General features: G+C 33.9%; 4 protein-coding genes and 1 non-coding gene across 5 annotated transcripts; 4 read left to right on the forward strand and 1 right to left on the reverse strand.

The window, feature by feature from the left end:
* Positions 1-1,747: 1,747 nt before the first annotated feature.
* On the forward strand, positions 1,748-3,509 carry LOC131618406 (2-methylene-furan-3-one reductase-like). Its single transcript, XM_058889636.1, has 3 exons — positions 1,748-1,953; positions 2,396-2,885; positions 2,961-3,509. Exons 1-3 carry the CDS (start codon positions 1,774-1,776, stop codon positions 3,320-3,322), a joined length of 1,032 nt encoding a protein of 343 aa, XP_058745619.1. The 5' UTR covers positions 1,748-1,773; the 3' UTR covers positions 3,323-3,509.
* A 2,292-nt stretch (positions 3,510-5,801) lies between these two features.
* On the forward strand, positions 5,802-7,704 carry LOC131618407 (serine/threonine-protein kinase Aurora-3-like). The gene is made up of 7 exons (XM_058889637.1): positions 5,802-5,914; positions 6,024-6,145; positions 6,240-6,482; positions 6,606-6,701; positions 6,826-7,040; positions 7,126-7,198; positions 7,282-7,704. Exons 2-7 carry the CDS (start codon positions 6,041-6,043, stop codon positions 7,378-7,380), a joined length of 831 nt encoding a protein of 276 aa, XP_058745620.1. The 5' UTR covers positions 5,802-5,914; positions 6,024-6,040; the 3' UTR covers positions 7,381-7,704.
* Positions 7,705-12,500: 4,796 nt separating this feature from the next.
* Positions 12,501-16,190, forward strand: LOC131616709 (NADH dehydrogenase [ubiquinone] 1 alpha subcomplex subunit 8-B). The gene is made up of 3 exons (XM_058888124.1): positions 12,501-12,638; positions 12,793-13,008; positions 15,765-16,190. Exons 2-3 carry the CDS (start codon positions 12,812-12,814, stop codon positions 15,895-15,897), a joined length of 330 nt encoding a protein of 109 aa, XP_058744107.1. The 5' UTR covers positions 12,501-12,638; positions 12,793-12,811; the 3' UTR covers positions 15,898-16,190.
* Positions 16,191-17,662: 1,472 nt separating this feature from the next.
* On the forward strand, positions 17,663-17,736 carry TRNAV-AAC (transfer RNA valine (anticodon AAC)). The gene has a single exon. It is a non-coding gene; the product is annotated as a tRNA-Val (tRNA).
* Positions 17,737-20,238: 2,502 nt separating this feature from the next.
* LOC131618408 (growth-regulating factor 9-like) lies at positions 20,239-22,539 on the reverse strand. The gene is made up of 4 exons (XM_058889638.1): positions 22,256-22,539; positions 21,947-22,153; positions 20,946-21,569; positions 20,239-20,820 (listed from the first exon to the last, which is right to left on the reverse strand). Exons 1-4 carry the CDS (start codon positions 22,287-22,289, stop codon positions 20,384-20,386), a joined length of 1,302 nt encoding a protein of 433 aa, XP_058745621.1. The 5' UTR covers positions 22,290-22,539; the 3' UTR covers positions 20,239-20,383.
* Between the last annotated feature and the right edge of the window lie 4,044 nt (positions 22,540-26,583).

Below are 26,583 nucleotides of genomic sequence, written 5' to 3' on the forward strand. Positions count from 1 at the left end.
AATTCGGAAATTATAAATACTTTCATTTTGTTTAATTTTTACTATGTGGTACTTACTTTTCAATAAAGAAAATATAAAGCTATAATGACAATTTTTCACTCATCATTTTATGAATTTATAAAGTTTTCGTTTGATTTTTATTTATTTCGGGGATATTGCAAGACATGCCATGTTTTTTAAGGTTAGTTCACCAAATGGTTTGCACTAGATTGACTAGTAGTTGAATGTTGATATCAGTAGTAGGACAGTACTACAGCAGATGATCTCCAACCACACTAATTGTTTCCATATATAGAGCTAGTTTTTCAGTGAAGAAAACAAGAATTAATGAATTTCAAGTCCAACATGTCTTCTTTAAGTAAGAGACAATATAACATTGCTTCATTTAATCTTAGATTAAGTTTATTACATACAACTTGTATTTAAGTACTGTTTTTGGATTATATGAGAGTGAGTATTAAGGTTGCTAGATTAAGTCTTTGCATTGCAATTGCATTGACTGGTAGTTGGCTATGGATAATATTAATATTCTCTCGCATGTTACGGTTGCACCACATCTCTTTCACTCTCTAAGCCACATCTTTCAAGCTGTTGGATTATCCGTTGAGAAGTTTTCTACAACAAAATGAATTCCAACCAGTGTTTTTTTCAATGTGGATAACAAGAATTAATGAGTATCCATTCAAACATATCTACCTTAAACCACTTGGATTATGGAACATATAGACTTAACACCAAGATGTGAGGTCAACTCAATAGTTTACTGATAAGTGAGCTTAACAACAAGATGTGAATACAATTCAAGCGGAATCTTAGTATTTAAATACAAGTTGTACCGAGTAAATTCCAAGCTTGAATGATAAAAAGATAATGTGGTTGCAATCCAGAGTTAAGTTTTTGGAGGTCTTGTGTAAGATAGTCATGATTCAATCATGATAAAATAATCAGAGGTCTTATTTAACCACAGTTTAACAGTGGCAAATATTTTATTAGGCTTTATTTAGCTCTGGTTTAACTGTGACAAATTTTAAACCCTGTGCGAAAGCTCGCCTTACACCCCCTCAAAGACAGCCTTCGAGTTGGAGACACAAACACCATTAGCCAAACATCTTATTTTAGATAGTGTTACTAACATAATGTTGATCTAACTGGTATTGAACTTGAATCTCTTAAAATAGGTATTAGAAAAGTTGTATCAGCATGATTGAGGCTGCGACATAACAGTATCCGCAGTGGTCATTACTGGTTTTCTCCGTTACAACATCGTGAAAAAAAATACACCGAAACTTCTTTACACCAATAACACGATTACCAAAAAAAAAGAAATCCATGCATTAGTTATTTAATCTTCAAGAGATAGGAGTAATATATTGCTTCCTGTATCTTAGATCACATAATCAGTTATGGTTTTGGATTAACTCCCTTGAAACACAAATAACCTATTGAATTGCTTAAGACATAATCTCTAACATAATAAACACTTACTGAGTAACTGTTTAATTAAACTCTTCACTCAAATATCCTCACATTAACTTGTATATTCTTCTACATTAAATTTTGGTTGGGTAGCATCTATTATAGAAGCCAGAGGATAAGAAGAGATATAGTTTAATGGTTATAGCCATAGAGAGTGAGAAACAGGTCAAATCACTTAAGGATAAGAAGAGATATTTTGAATACTTTTTCACTAACCAACTTACTATAAATACCATGGTTGCCAAGTCTAATTACATAAACTAAAACCATTTGAGAGAAAATTTTCTTAGTTATAATATGAAAATGCAGAAAGCTTGGTTCTATGAGGAGTATGGCCCTAAGGAAGTCCTTAAGCTAGGGAACTTACCAATTCCATCTCCTCTGCATAACCAACTACTTGTTCAAGTTCATGCTGCTGCTTTGAATCCGATTGATTCAAAGAGGCGTTTGCGTCCTATTTTTCCGTCCAAGTTTCCTGTGAGTCTGTGAAACTCTAAATTTGCTTATAAATGAAGTTATATTAAATCACACTAATTTAGTTATCCATTTTATAAGTTTCAAAGGATATCATAGATAACATTTTTTTCCAAAGGACAAGAGAACTAGTGTATATAATAGGTACTGTCAATAATGTGACATTAATGGAAAATTGTTGTGGACACAATTTTTATCTTAGATATTCTTTAATATTTTAATGGAAAATTGTAAGTAATGAGTTTTGAATTTTTTATTTTATGTTTCCTAGCAAGTTGCTTGTTGCATAAGTAACCTTTTTTCTTCATAACCGTGGTTTGGCCGGGAAGTAAGTAAACTCTAGTCAAACTTTGTTCGAGTAAAGATTCGAACTTTTGCTCCCGAACAATCATTAAACCTCCATGGTGTATGCTTGCTATAAACATAAACGAATTTATTTATGCAGGTGGTTCCTGGATGCGATATGGCTGGCGTGGTGATAGGAAAAGGTATTAATGTCAAAAAATTTGACATAGGTGATGAAGTGTATGGAAACATACAAGATTTCAATAATACTAATGAAAAACCAAAGCAACTCGGAACATTGGCACAGTTCATTGTTGTGGAAGAGAACTTAGTTGCAAGAAAACCGAAATGTCTTTCATTTGAGGAAGCTGCAAGTTTGCCATTGGCAGTTCAAACAGCAATAGAAGGCTTCAAAACAGGAGATTTTAAGAAAGGCGAGACAATGTTTGTGGTTGGTGGAGCAGGTGGTGTTGGAACTTTGGTTCTTCAACTGGCCAAACTTATGTTTGGAGCTTCCTATGTTGTGTCTTCATGCAGCACCCCGAAAGTGAAATTTGTGAAACAGTTTGGTGCTGATAAAGTGGTGGATTATACTAAGACTAAATATGAAGATATCGATGAGAAATTTGATTTTCTCTATGATACTGTTGGTAATGTTTTTTTGCTTCTTAAATCCATGTTGATGTTTTACATCGCATAATGAATTAACGATTAAATATTTTCAGGTGATTGCAAGAAATCAATAGTTGTAGCAAAGAATGATGGAGCAATAGTTGACATAACATGGCCTCCATCACATCCAAGAGCAGTTTATTCAAGTTTGACAGTTAGTGGTGAAATCTTGGAAAAGTTGAGGCCATATTTGGAAAGTGGAGAGTTGAAAGCTGTGATTGATCCAAAAGGTGAATATAAATTTGAGAATGTGATTGAGGCTTTTGGTTATATAGAAACTGGAAGAGCGTGGGGGAAAGTTGTTGTGTCATGCTTCCCATTGGAGAATACTTCTCATCACTCTTCCATTTTGTCTGAGATTGATACCAATATACAACAAGTCAATGGTTTGGCAAAAGATCTTTGTCTCAAGTAGTTCATATGACAATGATTAGATGTTGACATGTTTCAATATGTTGGCATGTTGTTATAAATGGTGTGTAATTTATATTTTCAATTGTTGTTAAAAATAATGTAATTTGTGCTATTGAAGATGATTATAGAAATGTATGTACTATTTGTGTGTATTATGCAATAAAAATATTACAGTATTTCTCTTTGTTTGGATTGCGTCCCTAGACCGGCGAACTTCACCCAATTCTTTCTCCAAAGCTTCAATCTTGAACCGATTCCCCTCTTCCCCGATACAAAATTCAATGTCCGCCGTGAGCATATAATTATTCAAACTCACTACCTTAGCCATGTAGGGTAGTCATTCAGCAAAAACTGTTGACGACATGAAGGCCCCATCTCTATTAACGATTTGCGAAGCAAGAAGACTTCAAATGTAGTTTCATGAGGAAGTAGTTGAACAAAGTAATGAATCAGTTGCAGAAGAGGGGGAAAACAAAAACACTTGCGGAGAAATAAGAAAACAGCAGAAGATATAAAAATAAAAAAAACAGCACCTTGAAGTATTTATACTCATATGAAAACAAAAATGAAAAGGAAAAACTCCAAGATCTAGAAACACAGTAAAGAAAAGATTGAATGTCAACAAATGAACAAAGTACACATCTTCAATGGCATCATCAAAGTAATAATGAAGAAGGCAGTTCCTAGGAAACTCATTATAAGAGACCAAGTCATAGGTCATCATGTTACTAGTCTTAGCCTAACACATGGAGGGCGATTAGAGAGACAAATTTCGAAAAGTCACGTCATTTGCTAATAAACCTTGAGAATATCAACAGACTAAAGTAAAACGACAGGTTGAAGACGAACAAAATTCCACTAATGTTTTTTTCAAATCCTAGCATCAAGAGCATATCAAACTCGAAGAAACGCCAAGAAGGGATGAGTTAACCGCAAGATTGATAAATATAAAGCAAGAAGAGAAGATGATGATCCTAAGGAAGAAGGTTATCCAACCCTGATCATGGAGCCAAGCCTCTTAAAGAGTCACAAACCATATCATCAAATATATCAAACATGTCTGGAAGATTTCTTCACGCAAGTACCAGATAGTTCTACTTAAATCTAAGACTTGTAAGAACCTAACTAAGAATCTCGTAAGGGGAGTAGAAATAAACATCCTCAAAGACAATTTTGGAAGAATCTTTGAGCTACCTTTTGTAGGAATGTCCTACTCCCTTGATAGACCATTAGGCCTTAGAAACTTCAAATACTCCACAGCCTTAAGTAGCCTCGTTATTAATCTCATAGAGAAAAAGATAGTCCCTTTTAAATCCATCTACTTAAACCAAAGCTTAGGATCCTTTTTTAACCAGAATTCTCTTCCCAAGGAATGGAAACCATAACTATGTTCTTAGATAATATGTTGTGCCCCTATAGCTTTTAAGCTAAGAAATTCCAAAAAATTGGATAGAAGGAATGTTTAACCACATGATCCGCTCGAAAGAGATCCAGGAAGCAGTACTTCCTTATGGACAACTGACCACCAAACTACTAGCAAACTTCAACATTGATACCAAGCATGAAACTGAAGACTCAACCAACCACGTGATCACCTACACTACTCTTAGAGAAATAAAAGTTTTCATCAAACATGGAGATATACAGGATGACCCAACAGTCTAGGAAGAAGAAGAAGCTAGAAGAGATAGAAGACACCAAGATCAACAAAGTGTTTAATATATGCCATAATCTAGCTAAGGACATGGAGAGAATCAAGAAAATCGCCACAAGGGATGATGATGCTTATTGCAATGAATGATCTCATCTATGTGTTTTAGAATATTGAATTCTTTTATTTCTTGTTTTCTGTACTTTTTCAATTCAGCAAATTTCCCTTTTGTACTTTGAATTCCTAGTAATTTCAATTAATTAAAAGAGTGACAATTTTCTTTTCCTAAATGTTTATCTGACTATGTTTATCTGCCTTGTGACTTTCTAATAAACTCTATCGTGCCAAAAGTAGTCATAAAAGTAGTTAGTCTCTTAAAGAAGTTAGAATTGTTCTAAAATATAGAATAAGATTCATTGTAGAATTTAGTTCAGAGGAAGAAAACACTAATAAATAAACACACAAAAGTGTGCAAAAGCAATGAAAAATATTAAAAGACAACATAAATAAAAAAAATTTGCTCAAAATTGAAGGAACACTAAATATCTTCAAAATTAGTAATAAGTTTGACTTATTACACATGAGATACCGTCACGTAAAGAGGTGAAGAAACATATTATGATAAATGGACTCATTCCGTATCCTACAAATGAGATAAAGTCGGGTGAAAAGATGAACAAATCTTAAATTTTTTGGAAACAATAGATCAAAATCCAAGAAACCACACAACTATTGAAAAAGAAATAAATTTAACTGATTTCTTTTTTTTATGGAAAATAATTTTTTTTTTTTTGAGAAACCTTATTTTTAAAATTCAAGACAAAAACTATTTCATTTCATTTCCCGCTCTGTGCGATTCCCCTCTTTGTTACCAAAAAAGAAAAAACTCCTTTCTCCTCTCTTCCATCTCCGCCGAAGCTCCTCACCATTCTCACAACACAGGTTCGCACCATTCCTTCTCCTTTCCGATTCGTCTTCATTCTTCCATTATGTGATTCTATAAATTCAATTTCTCTCAACACTTTTCAACCAATTCAATTTCTCTAAACAGTTTTCAGAACTTCAAAAATGGGTGAAAATCCGAAACGCGAATGGTCGATCAAAGACTTCGAAATCGGAAAACCGCTCGGGAAAGGCAAATTCGGTAGAGTCTACGTCGCCAGAGAAATCAAGGTATCCATCCAGTTTTTCACCATTTTCTTTTTGTTCATTTTGTACTCTACTCACAAGTTGTAACTAACTACTAGGGTTTTGAACCTTTTTTCAGAGTAAATATGTGATTGCGTTGAAGGTTATCCATAAGGAACAACTAGAAAAGTATAACATTCTCCATCAACTAAGGAGGGAAATGGAGATTCAGATAAGTCTTACACATCCAAACATCTTGCGTCTCTATGGTTGGTTTTATGACGACCAGCGTGTTTACTTGATTCTTGAATATGCTCATAACGGTGAGTTATACAAGGAGCTTCGCAAAAGAGGTCGTTTCTCTGAGAAGCAAGCTGCAACGGTAATCCTTTATTAGTTTATTGAGTATGTGTGACATTTTTGAATAATTGTACTCCTTTTTGAAGAAAATCTCTGATGTATATTGACCCTTACTTTTTTTTCAATTCAAATTTAAAATTTTAAGTACATTTTAAGCCTCACAAAGGCGTTGGCGTATTGTCACGAGAAGCATGTTATTCACAGAGATATCAAGCCTGAAAACTTGTTGCTTGACCATGAGGTATCTTTTATTCTATAACCTAAGTTTATTGCCCTTTTTCCAATGCTGTCATTGTGGATATCCCTTGAGAATTAGTTTTAGTTAGTTGATTATTTAATCTATCTTGATAACGGCTTGATTACAGGGTCGTCTTAAGATTGCCGACTTTGGTTGGTCTGTACAATCTAAAAACAAAAGACAAACCATGTGTGGAACATTGGATTACCTAGCTCCTGAGATGGTAGAAAACAGAGGTCATGATTATGCCATTGATAACTGGACTCTAGGTATCCTTTGTTATGAGTTTCTCTATGGTGTTACTCCATTTGAGGCTGAGGGTCAAAATGAAACCTTCCAGAGGTATGAATGGGCATGAGACTTGCATATATATCTTAAACTAAATTCACTTCCAATGTATAAATGTAATGCATTTAAACTTGTGCAGGATAAGAAATGTTGATCTGAACTTTCCTCCTGCCCCTCTTGTTTCTAAAAATGCCAAACATCTTATAAGTCGGGTATGATTGTATTAAATTGTATCTATCTCCATTTTCAAATCCATGATTAGGTTCTTCTTTATGCTATATGTAAATTTGTGCAGCTCCTGATAAAAGATTCTTCAAAAAGGCTCTCACTTCAGAAGATAATGGAGCATCCTTGGATAAAAGAAAATGCAACTGATATGAGTGTCGGCGAGTAGTATCTAACGACTTTTTACATGCAGTGGCCTATCCATATGATAGCTGAGTCTTGATTTTGAATTACAGCCCGACATCTCTCCATAATTCACAATTTACTCTGTATGGTTTCATTTTTTTTCTTTTGTTAACTTTGAGAATGAAACAACAATTGTACTAATTTCGCCTAGTTTTAGGAGCATTAAAGGTCCATGTTTGAGAGAAAGTTTTTTGTAGACCATGATGAGAAAGTTTTCCTGCAAATATTAGTTAATGCAAATTAACAAAGCAAAGTTGAAATTCCATGGCATGCATTAAGGAGAGACTAGTAAATTCTTGATGTTTTTATTGTTTACTGTGATGTTAATACTGACTCTTATTTAGACTTTTGAATCTAGTGATTAGTATAATATTTACCTGGTGCTAAGAACTGAACAAGTCATTGAGATTAGGTAGTTTTATAGAGTTTCATGCGTTTTTTTTTTTTTAATATTTCTTTTCCCACCCTTGTGCATTCTCACAAATCGATGGTAAAAACTCAAAAATGCCTTTATGGTTCAGATATGTATCTCTGAACGCATCATGTCAAATTTTTGTTAAAATTTGGTTCGAAAATACATCTCTGAATTCGTGTCTGATATGTTTCAGAGATACATCTCCGAAAATATCTTTGATACTTTAAATGAAAGACAGAAAACACAGTATGAATAACTTGGAAATGCATAACTTGACATTAAATTAAAACACTCAACATTACAAATATAATTGATAATCGAAAATTAACATTACACATTGTTATAACAGATAATTTCGGACATTGCAACATGTTGATAATATCGTCGACAGATCTTGCAATCTTCACATCTATTTTAATCAGACCTTTTGTTTCATATCGCCAAAAAGTACTCAACATAACCTTTAAATCTGCATTCATCTTCAGTTCAAAGTTGGTAAACTGTATCTTCCTGTTGTTATCTTTCATACTCCAATTTTTGGCCCTAAGATCCCATCTCATTTACATTGAATCTAAAAAAGTTTGATCATTATCATCACCATTCATCTCATATAAAGATCATTCATGCATCATTACTAACCTCAAATATACAAAAAGATGTGTTTGTTTGTTTACTTCTTTCACAAGATAGGTGTGTTGGATCAAAGAGCTCAGACAACGAGGGCTTTGTGGCTCATAAAGGGACTCAAGCTTCTCATATACTCTAGTGATTCTCATCATCAATAATCAATCTCAAGAAAGCTTCAAATCAAGACCATCAACTTTCAAATTCATCTGGTATACCAATTAAGGTTTTGACCTAATTCTCTGGGGAAGTTGACTTGTGGTCAAAGCATGGTCTCATGGCTCAAAACATAATTCAAGTATCTCAAGTACTTCATTATAGCCGACTCATATCATTCATTTGGCTAAAAGAGCTTGATTCATTGTTATTGGAAAAATTGCAATTCAACTGACAAAAGTCAATTGTGTAGTGATCTACTTTGACTTTTGGTGTTTTTGGTCAACCATGGACTTTTAAGGACAAGGATCATGAAAATATGTTTGATAGAACAATTTGACCTAGAAAAATCAAGAAATTTAAAGTTACTTGCAAAAGGGGCAAAGATGAAGAAATTGAAAAAATTCCTCAAGTCCATAAAATTGCATGTTTAAGTACTCAACTTTGGAAGCTTGTAATTTTCTCACCAAATCACCATTTTTCATGCTCCAAAGATAAAATTAAAGATCAAACATCATACAACAACTTTGTCCTTGAGGATGAATTCCCAAAAGGTGCAATCCTTGTCTGGTCACCATGTCTTTCACACATCCCATTAAACTAGTTATCAACAATGTCGATAATACTTTCAACTAAAAATGAGTTTGTTTGAACCAAACACTTGGGCTCGGGTGGTGACCGAACTCCTGCTAAGGAATTCTGGATTACTAAAGTCCTACTTCCTTAAAAATCAGAGTTGTTAAATTTTTTTTAGATGAAAAATACCCTAAGAACAAGAGTGCAAAAAAAATAGTTTGTTTGTTATTTTTTTTATATACAAAAATATAAAATATGAATTAATTATGTATATATCATTAATTAATTAATTAATTTAAAAATAAATAATTTATAAAAATAAAATTAAAGTTTAAAAAAAATTCTTACATTTTTTAAATATTGATTATTATAAATAATTATATCATTTATCTCATCATTTTAGACAATTAAACATGTCATATCTCAATTTATTATTTCAAAAATACGAGCAAGAAACTAAAATTAATATATTTAAAAAGATTTAATAGAAATGCACTGACAGTGTAAAAAAACTTTACACTGTCATCCAATGAGAATAAATTATTCTGTTGTGTCAGCTCAGTGATTTAAAAATAACAGTATGACTTAATAGGATGCATGGTCGTGATTGGGATGTGTTGATGTGCATAAGGTATATCCTTATGCACAGTGCATAAATACTTAAATATTGTTTATATTAGTCAAAATATTATATTTATTACTCAAAATAATATACAGATTACTCAATATAGTATAAATATTACTCAGAACAATGAATATATTACTCAAAATAGTTAAAATTCGATATTACTCATAATGGTGTAAATATTACTCAGAATAATGTACTCATTAGTCATAATTAATAGATGTGTATAAATAATGCATATATTATTCATGGATTATGATATTATTACTCGTTTCTAACTAAAACGTTACTCGGAACAATTTAAATATTACTCGTACGAGACTTATGCACCGTGCATAAGAATATACCTTATGCACATCAATCTGACCCGTCGTGATTGATTGACAGGGTAAACTTTTTTACACGGTTAGTGCATCACTCTTTTTCTCTATTAAAATGAAAAATCAAATTTTATAAGCGGATAGGAAGATCAAAATTTGTAAAATTTTATTCTAAAATTTAATTTCAATAATTATTTTTAAAATTTTAACTATATTATATTAAACAAACACAAAATAATTATTTATTTTAAAAAACATCCAAATATATAATATCGAAATCTTCAAACTCTTCTTAATTTTTGAGAATATCTTAATCCAAATCTCTTAACCACCTGCGAAATTTCATTTTTGCCCCTGTTTTTTGTAGATGTACTTCCGGAAGTACTTTTTTTCTTTGTAAAATTTGGCTTTTTTTTCGAATGTACATCTACGGAAGCGTTAAAAACATAGTGAACCTTTGAAAAATTGAAATTAATTCAGCTCATGAAATCAAAGTAATTGAAAAACCTCTATTGCACTACTTTGATTTACTATAATTTGATTTTTTTTGTTATAAAAATTGAGTTTTTGAGTGAAATGTAATTAATTTAAAATATAATATAATGTTCCGTAGGTACATCTAAGAAACACTCTATTTTTAAGATCTTCCGTAGAGGTAGCTACAAAAGATTTCATGAACTAAATTAATTTGAATTTTTTAAAAGATCACTATGTTTTTAACGCTTCCGGAGATGCACCTTCGGAAAAAGGCAAATTAAAAAAAAATGGTGATTTCGAAAGTAAATCTACGAAAGCAGAAGAGCATTTAACGGGCCGGCCCTGGGCTTTTTAAGACTGGACCAAAAGGCCTTGTGTAATATGGGCTCGAGATTTACTACCTGAGTTCGGCCCTAGATGGGCTTCGGGCTATCCGATCCTAAATGGACTTTTTATTTAAAAAAATTAAAATAAAAACTCCATACCATTTATTATAATAAAATTAAAAATTATGTTATTTTAAATATAATACATTTTTAAATACTATATTATCTCTTATAAATACTAAAATGTGTTTTTAAATACAATATATGTTTAAATTGTATAAAATAATACTTAAATATTTATTATAAGAAAAAAAACTAATGTAATATGATGAAAAATTGCTGATTATATTAAATTATTAATAGATAATATTTACGAGAGAAAGATTGAATAAAATAGAGATAAAATTTAGTGAAGTGGGAAAAATCAATATGCTATTTTGGAGTAAGATAATATAAATATTAATATATTTTTTTAAAATTTATAATTATGCAGGTCTAATGTGCTATCCACGGTCCATATGGGCTAGTCCTAATGGGTAGTGGGCTTTTTAGAATTGGGCTAAAAGAGCCCTAAAAATATGGGATCTAATTTTAAGGCCCAAGACCTATGATTTTCGGGCCTGACGGACGAGTCCATATGAATATGCCAATTTTGACAGCTCAACGTATAAGAGACCCGTAGGATGAGATAACAGATTTCCTATTTTCTTTTTAATTAAAGAAAATATAATATGAAAATTACTGAAGGAAGTTTAGATGAAATAAGCAGTGTTTTAAAAATCGGACCGGACATTAAACCGATGAGGGTACTGGGTCAGTGATTTATCGGTCGAACCACTGAGTCACTGGTCGAATCGCATGACTAAATCGTATTAAACCGGATAACTCGGTTGAATAAACCGGTCGTTATAATAAAATTATATAGATATAAAATATGTCGAACATGATGCTTCAGTCTCTACAATATATAACTGGCACTTAAATTTTTTTAAAAATATCATATCCTAAATAAATTTACAAGTTCATAATTTAATTCAAATTTTAAACATAGCTATCACACATAATAAAATAATACAAAATTACAAAGTATGTATTTGCAAACAAATTTAATCGCTACATAATCTAATTGAATAAATTATAATAAAATAACTGCATCAAAGAAGAAAAAATTGTTTCAATGTTGATATCTCCTTCTTCAATATCAAAATCATCTGCAACACATTCAACCGCATCCGAAACATCTTTATTTTTTATTTTTATTTTCTATTTTTCATTTTTTATTTTAATTTTAATTTTCCATTAAAATAATTAAAATGATGTTGTTGTAAGTTTTTAAAAATAAATAAAAAATTAAAAAAATTTTGAAAATACATTTAAACCACCGGTTTTAAAAAATCGTCGATTTTACCGGTTTACACCGGTTTTAACCGGTTCATTGACATATCCGATCTAACATTCGAATCAGAGCAGTTACGTGGTCGGTTTCCGGTTCAATCGGTCCGGTCCGGTTTTTAAAACACTGGAAAATAATTAATTAACATAACCAAAGTCCTGAATCAACCTTGGTTTCCACTATTTTTTGCCATTAAGCCAAAATAATAAAATTGAACATTGCCACTAACTTTTCTACCTAAAGCAAATAACCTCACTTGTATACACTGACCTAATCCTCACTTTCTCTCTTCATTCCCACCGATCCAAAAAACATTCAATACAATTCCAGTTAATTTCATTCTCCATTTTCATCTCAATTTTAATTTCAATTTCATTAACCCATTCTCCCAAATTTCTAATTTCCCCCTTTTCCCCTTCGTTCATTTCAATTTTCGGGCAATCCAAAGAGATATCGCATAACTGATTATTGTGGTGTTTGCAGGTGAAGGACTGATTCAGACATGGCGAGTGCGGCGAGTACTGTGGATGCTGCTGGAAACCCGATCCCTACATCGGCGGTGTTGATGGCATCGTCGAAGCACATTGGATTTAGGTGTCATTCCGAGAATTTGGAGTTTCTCAAATGTAAGAAGAAGGATCAGAATCCGGAGAAGTGTCTCGATAAAGGTCGGGATGTCACTCGATGTGTCCTTGGACTGTGAGTTTCTCATTCTCTCTTCCATTTTTTGATGTTATTTTCTCCTAATATTTTTTATTATATTTGCTGTCTGAAAAAAAAGTTATGTGGGTAGAGGGAATTGAAGGTTATTTTTTATTCTGTTTACATGTTTTCTAAGAATGAATGATTTACTAATTCGGAGATATATGTGCTTGAATAAAATGTGTATGTGATGTGGTTAGAGTATGCATTAGCACATACAGTTCAAACTAAGGGTGTGTTTAGTGTCTGGTATGTGCCCTGTCCTGATGTGTTGGTGACCGACACCGGCTCACATGTGTTTACCATCAATCACTCGTATTTTCTCCAATTGTTTGTTAACCTGTGTATGCGTGTGTTTGTTAATAACAAGTTTGGATAGGTTGTGTTAGTATATATAATATGTCAATGTGGCGTGATATTTGAGAAGATAGCATAGTAGAGTAGTCAATCCCGGGTAGCGATGCAGAGCGGCCAACCCCAAAAATGGGATAGTGGGATGACTGCAACTTGATAATGTTTGGACAAATTACATGAATAATAATCATAAACATATGAAATGCATAGATGAGGGAGAAATTTGTGATTTTTCTTTGGAATGGTTGAAGTGCACAAACTTTGGTGAAGGAAGGTTAGGGTTGAGTCTCAACTCAAATTTGTTTGAAACTCAAAATTACCCTTAAAACATTTTACATTCAAGGGGTAGTTTTGCATTTAAGGGGTAGTTTTGGTTTTTCAAAGGAGAAAAGGATAGCGGGACAGAAACTGCTCCAGGCCGGGTACCCCTTGCATTTAAGAGTTAAGACACATCATTTCTGTATTTGTCAGCTAATCCTATTTTTTGATTTTTAATTTATTTTGATGTTTTGACTATTTATTGAAACAGCCGTTAGTGTGGAACATTAGCTGAGTTAGACATTCAATGAGCTTGGTATTCTTTTGAAAATGATAAATAGGCAGAATATTTTTACCCTTGAATCTAGCTGAATTATGTCAAAATTCTGGAATTTTTCTCCATTGCATGGCATTACCCTCTTTTATTCATTGATGATACAAAGTAGATACTAAGACCTTGGTTAGGGATGCTGGGAAAATTTAATCTTTATAAAGTTTATGCCCTACATACATGCAATTGTTGCTGGTAATATTTCTTCCAATTCTTTTTGAGTGCTAATGATATATCTTAAACAAAGTGGTTTTGCATGGTTCTAACTTATTTGAGTGCTGAATAGCAGTAACTGTTAGAATTTTATAATTCCTAATTGATGATTATTTTAAATAGTTATTCTGTATTCTTTAATGGTGGTTCTTTCTTCTTTTCGCAAGAAATTTCAAATGAAAACAGTTTCATAATATTACTCCATACTTCGGCCAGCATATTTGAATTTTAACCTAAGATTCAATATTCAATTCAATATGTAGCAAAGTGAGTTTTGTCGGAGTGTAGTAGTGTACTGATTTTTAATTTTTCAGTTCATGATGAACCTTGCACTTTAATACTCTGTTAGCTAATCCAGTGGTATACCGCTACCGTACGTCCTGAGCCACATGTACCGTGATTTTGAGAAGCTGCAAGTTCTAGATTTTAGCAAACGTGAGTTGTCACCGTGATTTTTCATAATTCCAAACATAGGCTAAATCTATCTGAGCCACTTCAAAGGTTATTAGTGTTTCTGAATGAACCTTGCATTTTATATATCCTAAAGTGGACTACTGAAGATCAGCTTCTCATCTTTCTGAAATGCCATTTATCTTGTTTCTGAACAATGTTTAACAAATAAGTATACATTTCCCTTTTAGCCATGAAATTATGTTATGTCATATGCTCTTTTTTTTTTTTTTTTTCTTGTTTCCTTCTATTTGTCTGCTTGATAAATGGATTATATAAAATGGTGATAATTCAATTGATATTAGAAACAAATGGAACCCGGCCTTTTACTTTTTGCAGCTGTTACATCCGAACTTCGTAGTACTCTTGGATGTTTGGACTGTTTTATTAATCTGTTCCTATATACATTAAATCTGAGTCCTTGTTTTTTAATCATATGAAACCATGTCATACTCTTATCTCATAAAGTCACATGTCTTATGTTTCTTGTTCTTACCTACTAAATAAAAAATATATCGACGCTAATGCCTTTTTTTAATGGTTATGCATCAATATTAACTTTCTTAATATCTTTTACCAATACTTCAAATTTCTTCAATTAGATTAATTTAAAATTTCACAAAAGTAACCCTGCATGTGATATTTGATATTTAAAATTTCTTCGACTCTTGTGGATGTTGTCATATTAGTTTAATAGTCTTATGGATTCACATCCCTGTTTATTGCTGATTTCAATATCTTATTACCAAATTCATTTATCCTAAAAAGTCATCACTTAGATGGATGTCACACCACTGCCCTTACTCTAGTTTTCCGATATTGAATGCCATTGTCGGTGTGAAACTGTTTTAGACTGACAATGTAGGTCCATTAAACTCGATATTTATTGTCATTACCACACATGCACCGCCTCTTTCAACAGAATTGACGTGTGTTCAAAGATACATACAGTTTTGTTATGATGAAAGTTGTTTTCTAATGTACCTGATTTTTTTATGATTTATTTGATATGTTATGGTTAAGCTTACAGTTATATGACTACCAAGTCTTTATCAGTTTCTATCGTTGTCTGCAGCATTCTGTTACACTTACATAGCTGATTTTCTCCTCATGAACTCCTGATAGTAATAAAATGCTTGTTCTGCAGTCTGAAGGATCTACACCAAAAGTGCACGAAGGAGATGGACGATTATGTTGGTTGCATGTACTACCATACAAATGAATTTGACTTATGCCGCAAAGAGCAGGAGGCATTTGAGAAAAAATGTTCTTTGGAATGAAATCACGCACACTGCTACTGTTGAAAATAATATTCCAGGCAATTTGAAGTTGAGCAAATGCGCCTGTTTTCCCAAATTCATTTGATCTTTCCTTTGTTTGTATGAATCTTTACCATTGATCATCTAAATGCTTCTGAAGAAATGCATGATGCAGGACAGAACAAATCAAATCCTCATCAAACATAATAACTAAGATGAGATTTTGAAGTTGGAACATGCTTGTAATTTAACTGTGTTCAAAATCCACATTTATTGTGCTTTTACATAAAATGAAGATAGCATGTCAAACTACAGCCATGATAATCTTGGTTTTTGCTTGACTAAGTCCTGTTGTGATAAATAGCTCACTGTAGTTTAAGTGTTTATCATAAGAATGGTTATATATAGAATATTTTTCTGATGAAAGACAAAATAATAGTCAAACTGTTTTTTTTATATATAAATTATTTTTATGGGATCTTCAATCAAAATTTAACAGGTACTAACCATTTAAACAGTAAGGAATGTGTTGGATTGATATTCAATAGAATCTGTGAGAACTGTGACCAAAATTGCGGAAACAAGGATCAAATGATCGAATAAGTATATCAAAAGGCAACAACTTATCAAGCTGTTATGCTTTAGTCTTGTAAGCTAATGAGATTTCAAAAACTTGGGTGCTATAGACATTACAGAAAAGAATGAGGAATTGAAACAGATAACAACATATACAATATATTGTAAGGAATTTCAAGCCTCCTAGAGAATCAACAGCACAATATTGTGAACTGCAGTGTTTCTCTCTATTTCCATCAAATAGTATCTCAGTTGCAATGTCTCACATACACGCATATGCAAGGACTAGGGATGTTCAAAAAAAACTATGAACCCTACTACCGCCGAATTGAACTGTACTAAAGTTAAAATAACCGAACCATTATATTTGGTTAGTGAACCAAACTATATTGTACAAATAATTCTAAAACCGAACCAAAACTGTAACCGAATTGAACCGAAACTATAATTGAACCGAAACTAAAAATGAAAAATACAAAAAATAAGTTTTAATTATTTTTTTTTTAAAAAATAAAATAGTTTAATGGTTCGGTTTGAGAAAAATTAACTTTTAACGGTTTGGAATTTCGAAATGGTATACCAAACCAATTATTATGGTTCGGTTCGATTCTGAGTAAATTGAAACGGTTCGGTTGTGTTCGAGTCCATTTTTAATATGGTTCGGTTCGGTATGATTTTTACAGTAAATCATACCAAGCAAGGACCAAACTACTTGCATGATTGCCCTCATCTTATGTTGTTTTATCTGCAAGTGATTTCTCTTCAGCTAGCTTCAACAACTCTCCTCTACCAGCACCAACTCGTATTATATTCCACCTCAGTCTTCCAACCATGAAAAATATGTATGCTCAATATAGTTTTGGTCAACCTGTTGTTGGGTTACATATGGATACTATGGAATAATGTGAATGTGCAAGAACTGTGGTAAGACTTTCTCAGACAGGTACCAGACCATACCAGATCCACATATGATCCATCTATAGTAGAATATGTGGTGATGGTCAGTGTAGGGGTATAAGAAAACATCATGTTGGAATAGTGATCTAGGAATTCTCGATACAGGTTTGGAACTAGGTGCCTTTAGTTGGAGAGAAAAGGCTAACATAACATGTAACTCATTTTTAATGTATGCAATATCAATCAGTGTGTATATTATGAAGGCATTTCTTTGTGCAATCAAATAAGATAAAATATGAAAAGAAAACAACACGGTTTCGTGGTGTAGTTGGTTATCACGTCAGTCTAACACACTGAAGGTCTCCGGTTCGAACCCGGGCGAAGCCAAATTATTTGTTATTTTTTGAAACACTCAAGTGTCTCCGGTTCGAACCCTGGCGAAGCCAATCTTTTGTTATTCTTTGAAACACTCACTTCGCTTATCACAAAAACCTTCCTGTACGTTAAGTAAGGCAAACCATTGGCCCAGATCAGTACACGTATTGCTTTTTCACCTAATAAATTCTAATGCTCAGTTTTTTAATTTTCCCACTTAGGTATCAGTTTTTGTTTATCTAAAATAAAAAACGATTTTAGAACCAATTTTTTTTATTTGGAAAATAACAGACTATTTCACAATAAAAAACTATAACACTTTCTTTTTTTTTTATATGTTTTAGAAAACTCATTTAAAGTTATTAATATTGAAAGAGTAAATTTTCTTTTTGTTGCATAAATTCATAAATAATTTCACAATAAAAACCATTTTCTTCATTTTTTAAGAAATCATCGGTTCGGTTTACATCGTGTACGGTTAGTACTTAGTAGAGCATGCCATTGGCCCAGATTTTCGCCCGTATTGGTTTTTCACCTAACAAATAATTTCTAATCCTCAGTTTTTTAGTGTAGCTTAAATTAATAATCCTTTATCTGGTTTTTTAATTCTATCAGTTTTTTTAGTGTAGCTTAAATTAATAATCCTTTATCTGGTTTTTTAATTCTTTATCTTTTAAAAATTTTAATTTCCCCATTTATTTTCAATGTCTTCTTGCCATTTAAATTGTGTTTAAAATATACCACATATTCTTTATCTTTTAAAAATTTTAATTTCCCCATTTATTTTCAATGTCTTCTTGCCGTTTAAATTGTGTTTAAAATATACCACATGGATATATATGTTTTGTTTTTCTAAAATAAAAAACGATTATATAGAACAATCTTTTATTTTGTTTCTTTTACTTTTTCTTTGGCTTCAGAGACTTTTAATCGGCTCGATTCTAAAGTCTAGTGCGGTAACGTTGCGCTAAATATGGATATAACTAAAGCTTTCGACACTTTAAGCTAACCGTTTCTTCCAAAAGTTCATCAATTCGATTTTAATTCAACCTTCTGTCAATGGATCCACATTATTCTGCATTTTGCCTGGCTCTCTATTTCTGTCAACGGTTTGCTTCATGGTTACTTTAAGTGAACTAAAGGAGTCTGTCAAGGAGACCGTCTGTCTCCCTTACTATTCTGTTTAGTGAAAGAAGTGCTCAATAAGAATATCTCGAAGTTGGTGAACTCCGATTCTCTCGATTTGATCATGGTCCTAAGCAAATCAAAGTTCTTTTTTACACTTTCTTTGTTGACGATGTTTTTATATTCTGGAAAGGTAATACATCTAATATAAGGGCTCTCATCTCTGTCTTCAAAGAATACTCTTTAGCTTCTGACCAAATTGTTAATTGTGCAAAGTCATATATCTATCGAGGGACGATGTCTACTTCTAGGTTTAATATTCTGTCGGGATTATCTGGTTTCAGCATATGCACCATTCCTTTTAATTATCTTGGGGTGCCCATCTTTAAAAGAAGGCCCAAGGCTAAGTTTCTCCAACCGATAGTCGATAAAGTTATCAATAAACTTGTGTCTTGGAAAGGTTCTTTTTTATCTTTTGCTAGCAGAGTCAAGCTTGTTAATTAATCATTCCAAATATACTCATTCATTCCATGTTTATCTATGTGTGGTTGGTTACTCAACTTAGAGATTTGGAGCATGTTGTTTGAAGCTTCATTTACTGTGGTGACTCTTCCAAGAGAAAAACTGTCACGGTGACTTAGGTCTTATATCGTTGGTGGCTCTTAATGAGGCCACCAATCTAAAGCTTGGTTGGGATCTTTTCAATTTAGACAAGAACCTTGGGTGATTCGTCTTAGAAGAGACATTTTGAAATGTGGTGTCATCTGAAAGCCGAAACTCTATATAAGGTTTCATTTCGTTGAAATACACTTCTCCCTTAATCAAAAATAGAGAAAGAGATATTTTGAGATGTTTTTCTCAACAACAAATGACCCATATTTATATAATTTTGAATTTATTCTGAACCACACAAAACGGTCGGTGCAATCACAACCGTAAAAAAAACTGTCCGCAAAATCCTAACCGTTAAAATTTCTATAAAATTTCACTACCGGAAATTTTAAATTAATTGAAACTTCCAATATAACATGGTATTTTTTGAAAATACTAGTAATATTTCAAACGTACCAGAAATATTTGAAAATTCTTAGATTAATTCATATTAGAAATTATGAATACACTACCAGAAATTTTGAATTACCTACCGAAAATTTCATACGCACATTTGAATCTAATTTTAAACATGCTTTTGGAATTATCAAATAAAGTGGGGGTGCCAAGTATAATCGAGGTGGGAGGTTAAATTCTCTGAAAGGAAGCAATTAGGCCCAAATGTAAATATTACAAGAAACAAATAAGTGCTGTGACATTTTAAAAGAGCCACCAAACTAGTAACATAAAAATAAGATAAAGGATAAAAATAACACTTTGGCCTAAAAAAAGCAGCAATTAAGATAATTTAGTTGATCTATTCATAATGTAGACATAAGAGACCATTGTTCACTAAACACAAAACTGATCTCAGTATGCTGATAACTTAACATTTTCACTCATATAAACACTAAACATGTTTCGAGAAATCAAACATAGCTACTCAGAAAGAAAGATAGCTACACTCGTCAACGGCGTCAGTGATGGTAGTACTAGTATCGGTATCACTGATGCCGCCGCCTCTTTTCTCCTTACATTCTAAGGATGGTGCTGCACTTTCTGGAACTGACATTGAAAGCTGTGTGTTTGGAATTCGACAGTCAGCTTTCTGAACGTCGGTTGCTGCTGCAGCGTAAGGAAGCCGGGCAAGGGTAACATCTGAACTAATTGAAGTTGTAGTAGCAATGGCGGAAGGAGGAGATTCGGTGTTTGTACAACGTCTTTTAGCACCTCTGTGCATATGTGTTGCACAATATTTCTGACCTGGAAGAACTGCGCTCTTGCATCGCCATCTCTTACCGTCTGTTCTTCGGCATCTACCGGGTTCAGATTCTACTATACTGTTCCTATGGCTGAGGTATGAACCATTGCTACCAGAAACTGAAATGACAGCAGAAAATGGGAATCAAAAACTCTCTTAGCTTTCTAATGAAAAATTAACTGTCAAAGTTAGTGATATAACTTCGGGAAAAAAAACAATTTTGTCGCAACACCATCAGTATTACCTTGAAGAACGCTCTTCGGGGAGAAGCCTTGATTGCACACATTAACACGGCTTCTGTTGTTCGAAGTAAGAGATGCCATGCCTCCGAAAGTGGTCACCTTAGGTCCAACTGCAGGGGGCAGGATCGAGGCAGTGGTCATCTTAGGTCGAACTGCAGGGGGCAGGATCGAGGCAGTGGTCACCTTAGGTCTAACTGCAGGAGGCAGGATCGAGGAAGCGGTCACCACAGTCACCAAAGTGGCATCAGAACTTATGGCATTTCTCGGTCGATTACAACTGGACTGGTTATTTACAACACAGAAGCTCCTCGGTGGCGTGTATGAGTATGCATGGCTATGTTGAATGACCAAAGGGTTTGGATTTGAAACTGTAGACTCAATTTTCGGGACTTGTTTTGCATGTGAGTTTCCATTACTAGGCATTGATTTCAAATTAGGAGAGTTAAGTTGAGATGCTTCCACAAGCTTTCTTGAACGATTTCGACCTCTATGCATGTGGCGTTCGCAATACTTCTGATTAGGTACCGTGTTCTTACCACACCTCCATTTCTTTCCATCTGTTCTTCTACACCTATGTGGTTCTGAATCCAACATAGTTCTGTAATCAGAACCACGACAGCCGTACTCTACAATCGAAAAAAATTAATCAGAACCATTAGTATCTTCCAATTTCATCGTAAAAAATGGTAATAACCACTAGAAACTCAGACACACACAACCGTGAATCAAAACCTTATGATTGCGTCCAACCTAATAATATCGGTTTCTGTCAGATAAACTACGAATTTTGGTAATACTAATTAGTTACAAATTGAAACATGAAATTCATTTTCAAGACCATCCTGTGAACACGATTAATTGTATAAATTTATCAATGCAATTCCAAAATATACTCTTTCTCAAACAAACAAAAAGTGTGGAAAATGCATGCACAACAACAAATAACAATTTCCAATGTAATAGTAAAAAATTGAAAAGGGTGTGACAAGAAATTTTCACAAACCTGACACAAGAGTTGGAAACTGCAAAAGATAATGAGGAAGAGGAATGTTATAAGCAAAGTGATTAAAAATGAAAACTTGATGGTCAAGTTCACGCCTTTGAGCTTCTGTGATCAAAGGGTTTCTTTCAATCTCTTTCTTCAATACAACAACACCCCTTTTCCCTTCATCAATTTCCTCATTCTTAATCTTCTTCTGAGCTTCACCTCCTTAATAGCCCTCATAAAAAAACACAAAATTTATAGCTCATAACACAAATACAAGAACAAGGAAGAAAAAAAAAACAAAAACAGAAAAGAGTGGAATGAAACCAGTTGTGTTAGCTTCCATTGTGAACATTGACATGGAATGAGGTTTTTATTTTCCTAGTGGGTCGGTTTGTTTGCTGATACCGATGATGATGATGATGATCAAAGTAAAAAAGAAAATGCTTAATTTTATGTTTCACTTTTCAATGAAAGTGGTATCTATCTAGTTTGAGAAGTGAAGTGTGAGAAAGAGAGAGATGGTGATGAGGATGAAGGAAAGGTAGTAAAGTGGTGTCAGAGGTTGTCTGACAAAGGTTATTTACGTTTGCAGGTGTGACCAGACATACAGACATACATGAAGCTTACGTATTTTTTTTTGTACTTTTCAGCTAGCTTTGTTAGCCGCGTGACCGCTAAGTCCTTTTCTTTGTTTTTAACCGGACTAAAAACTTCAATTTTTGGATTTTTCATTTCTTCTAAGTTAGGAAGCTAGAGTGTGTATTTCTTTTTTATGTTTAAATATACTTAATTTTGTAATATAGGGGACAAATAATTAATTTAGAAAATTTCTCATCCAATTTCATATCCATCTTACGCACCACCGAATTGACAATTTTGTTCCCGTGTTTCTGTAGATATATTTTCGAAATTACTTTTTGTTTGTTTAATGTTGTTATGTTTCGTAGATGCACCTACTGAAGTCTTTCGTATATGCATCTACAGAATAAACCCAATACCCAGAAAACCAGAGCAGAAGCATTTCTAAACATAAAAAACATTGCATTGATTCATTGATTAATCGATATTACAACAAAATTTCAAACAGAAAATTAAGAAAACTAATAGATCTAAGAAATTACAATGGTTAAAACAATGTCATCTAATTCATGCATCATTTGAATGCAATCCATGTCCCGTTTCACTTCAACCCACTAACGTTCAATTTTTCCGGTCGCAAACGAAGTACTTGTTCTAAGCCTCTAGATCCTTTTGATTTCTTCTCCGGGTTTGTACTCCCCCTCTAAAAAAGACATGATAGTCCTTTTGAGTTGGTCGAAGGAATGGATATTCCAAAACTTCACCGGCACGAGTGGTTTGACGGGAAAGAAAATGACATACCCATTCCTTATGCAGTATTCCGGTTCAGGATTGGGACGCTTCATTGATGTTCGGTGACATCCATCTGGCCTAATGCGAGACATTTTTGTGTTTGTGTTTAGGGTTTGTGCTTGTGTGTAATGCAAACCTGTAAACCTCAAATTTATAGAAGCCTTTGGAGAATATGAACCACACAATCTCTGTCATAGAAAGTTCTGTAGATGTATCCACAGAAGGGTCATACGTAACACCTTTCCGTAGATGCATCTACGGTAAAGACCTATAATTTTCATTTTAATACCCTTCCGTAGATGGATCTACGGAAGTTTTCCTACTATTTTTAAATCAGAACAGAAAGCAGTAGCAGCAGATTTCAGGAAACAAATACACAAAAACACACAAACACAAAAAATGATTATATTGCAATGTTACAGAGTGCATATATTACACTTTGAAACTAGATAAATATATGAAAAAAACTGTCCCCGGCTAAATCTATTGGTGGTTCCAATTTTGACTTTTCCGCATTCGAGATTTAATCGATATTCTTCAATCTTTCGAATTCATGCATCCTATCAACAAATACATCCGACCACGTCTCGGCAAGTTCGGTATGATGAAGATTTTATTCCGGTGACGTAGGTGATATGGGGCATCCCGATTTCAAGTAAACTTGTACAAAATGACGCGATTTGGCGAGCCATCCAACACATATAATACGATCAATTGGATTTGTAGGAGGTGCGGAGCGGAAAAAATTTTTTGGAAAAACCATAACGCGTCAAGTCAATGAATACCATGTCATATGCGCATGCAATAAGATGTCCCATTTCTGGGAATCTCATCCAATATGAAACCGGTGCGTAGGCGCCCCCCAAGAAACAAGAGCTTCGTTGACCGATTGAAATTTGGTTTCGTCTTCAAATACCCGCGTGTACGAGTCTTTATGGTTCACCAACTCGTCGATAAGATCATGACAGACAAGCTCATCATGGGCATCCTCTTCCTTACCAAGCAAAGCCGATACGGCCTAAAATCCGCAATTACCGTCCCCCACCACATTAACGATCTGGTCGATGTATATATGCATAAAAACCGGCATCTCGTCAATGAATGGAATTTTTGGAGCACTTTGTACCTCTTCAATTGATGGAGCAATATGTGTTAGAATATGAACTTTTGGAACAATAGGTGTAAGAATCGAAGTCGATACTTGCAGAACTTGCGGTGGAATAGGTGTTGGAGGCGGTTTGCTTAGGCGAGCTCCCTTGTTTGAACTCTTTTGAGATTTTTGCGATTTCGGAGTAGGTGAGTCGGGAAAGAGTTTGTCGACGTGCTCATAATATGAAGGAGACTGTGTTGTCGAGTTGTCATTTGGCGTAGACCTCACTTTCTTCAAAGCGCCTTTTGTCTTAACGACTTGAGACGACGGTTTCATGTCGGTTGTTTCGGGAAATCCAATCCTCCACAATTGTTCTTTGATGTATAATTTCGTGTTGTCATCGGCCTTCGAAAACATCTCTTGTATCGCCTACAATTCGGAAATAATAGAGATATTCGAGTCTTCTTCGACACAACCATCATCATCAAAACTAAGTCTCTTCCAATGAGGAGTGATTTCATTCATCGTTATTGGCTCACCTAATCTCACCTTTTTAGCAATAGCACAAACACACAGGAGACTATACGTGATAGTAATAGTGCAACCACACTTTGCGGTATCGCCACCAATTGTTTCACCTTGATTCGCATCGTGAAAGATATAATTCAATCCGGCCCGAGACACATTGCCGATCAATTGAGAGTAAATGATGTTGTTCTTAAATCGATGCTCCAAAACCGTAATGCTCCGACCAAACGAAATTTTTATTTCATTGCGTTGGTTCGAAATCATGTGATTTATGATGTCCCATGCTGTACACAAATCACCCTTGCTATCACACAACCAAATTTTCAAAGTAGCATGTGCCGACTCAACTCTATTGGTGGTTGTATTCCCAAGGTGTCTGACCTTATCAGTCCATGCACTAACAAACTTCTCCAGTATGTCAAGAATGGTGCTTTCAATGTATTTCAATAAATCAGGATTTTTTCACATATTTTCCGAAATTGCAATACGGTATCGGCATATAATTCTTTTGTCGACGAACTTGCAATACGAGTCCATGCATCCATTATTTGGTCAACAATCACTCCGGGCTTCACCACTTTCCCACCTTCGGTCGCTACTTGTTTGGTCCCCACTGCGAGTTTAACCTTACTTCTCACATTACATGATATGTGATATCGACAAATTAATGCATCAGAAGAAGGAAATACCTTTGCAATCGCATTCATCAAAGCGGGATCGCGGCCCGTAACAATCACCTTAGGCATCTCGTCTTGTTTTTTCAAAAGTGAGCGACACACCTCAAAGGCCCACCTAAAATTATCCTCTTTTTCACACTCCAAAAAAGCAAAACCAACGGCAAATGTCTTCTAGGTGGATGTAACACCGACCATCTCGAATAATGGGATTCGATACTTGTTAGTCTTGTAGGTAGAATCGAGAAGGAGCACTGTCGATAAAGTGTTGAACAACTTTATGGAATCCGGATGAGTCCAAAAAATATCTCAGATCGTAACCTCGTCATCGTAATATTTGTACCGCACCACATATTTGTTATCATCCAACATTTTCGAAAAATGTTTTATCTCGCTCCTATCTCCCCTACTCGCCTTTTTATTGCGGTATCGTTGATTATACACTTGCCTTATATTTGAAATGTTGTCGGGTTCCTTCATTTTCAATGTGACAAGAAAATTTTTCGGTTGAACAAAATTCAAGGACATGTCTTTATAGATGCCTTCTCAACCGGATTGAGTCGACATGCCACCGGATGGCCTTGTAATTTTACGCACAAATCATGGTTATGCAAACCACAAACAACAGAGCATCTCCACTTCGTGCTAGCCAACATCTAATAACGAATTTTAAATGGACACTCGCATTTTCTAGTACCCATGTCGTGTCTTTTAAAATTCTTTAGAGGAGGATGGTATTTCCCGCTTCTTTCGCCCAATATTGTTACAAACGGGTTTCTTCTTGTCGTACCATTATCTGATCTTCCTATCACCACACTAAAACTAAGACTATTTGTGTTCCTACAAATCCATGTTAGCAAGCTTTCACGATCATCAAAGTTTTGCTTGCTACGAAAGTCACCTCCGAAATCTACCACATTTGCGACTACCCCATCGAGACTTGTAGCTACATCGACTAAAGTAGCTAATTCTCTTGAAATATTATCGGG

This window comes from Vicia villosa, linkage group LG7 (genome assembly GCF_029867415.1).
Source record: "Vicia villosa cultivar HV-30 ecotype Madison, WI linkage group LG7, Vvil1.0, whole genome shotgun sequence".
In the NCBI taxonomy this organism is placed as follows: domain Eukaryota; kingdom Viridiplantae; phylum Streptophyta; class Magnoliopsida; order Fabales; family Fabaceae; genus Vicia; species Vicia villosa.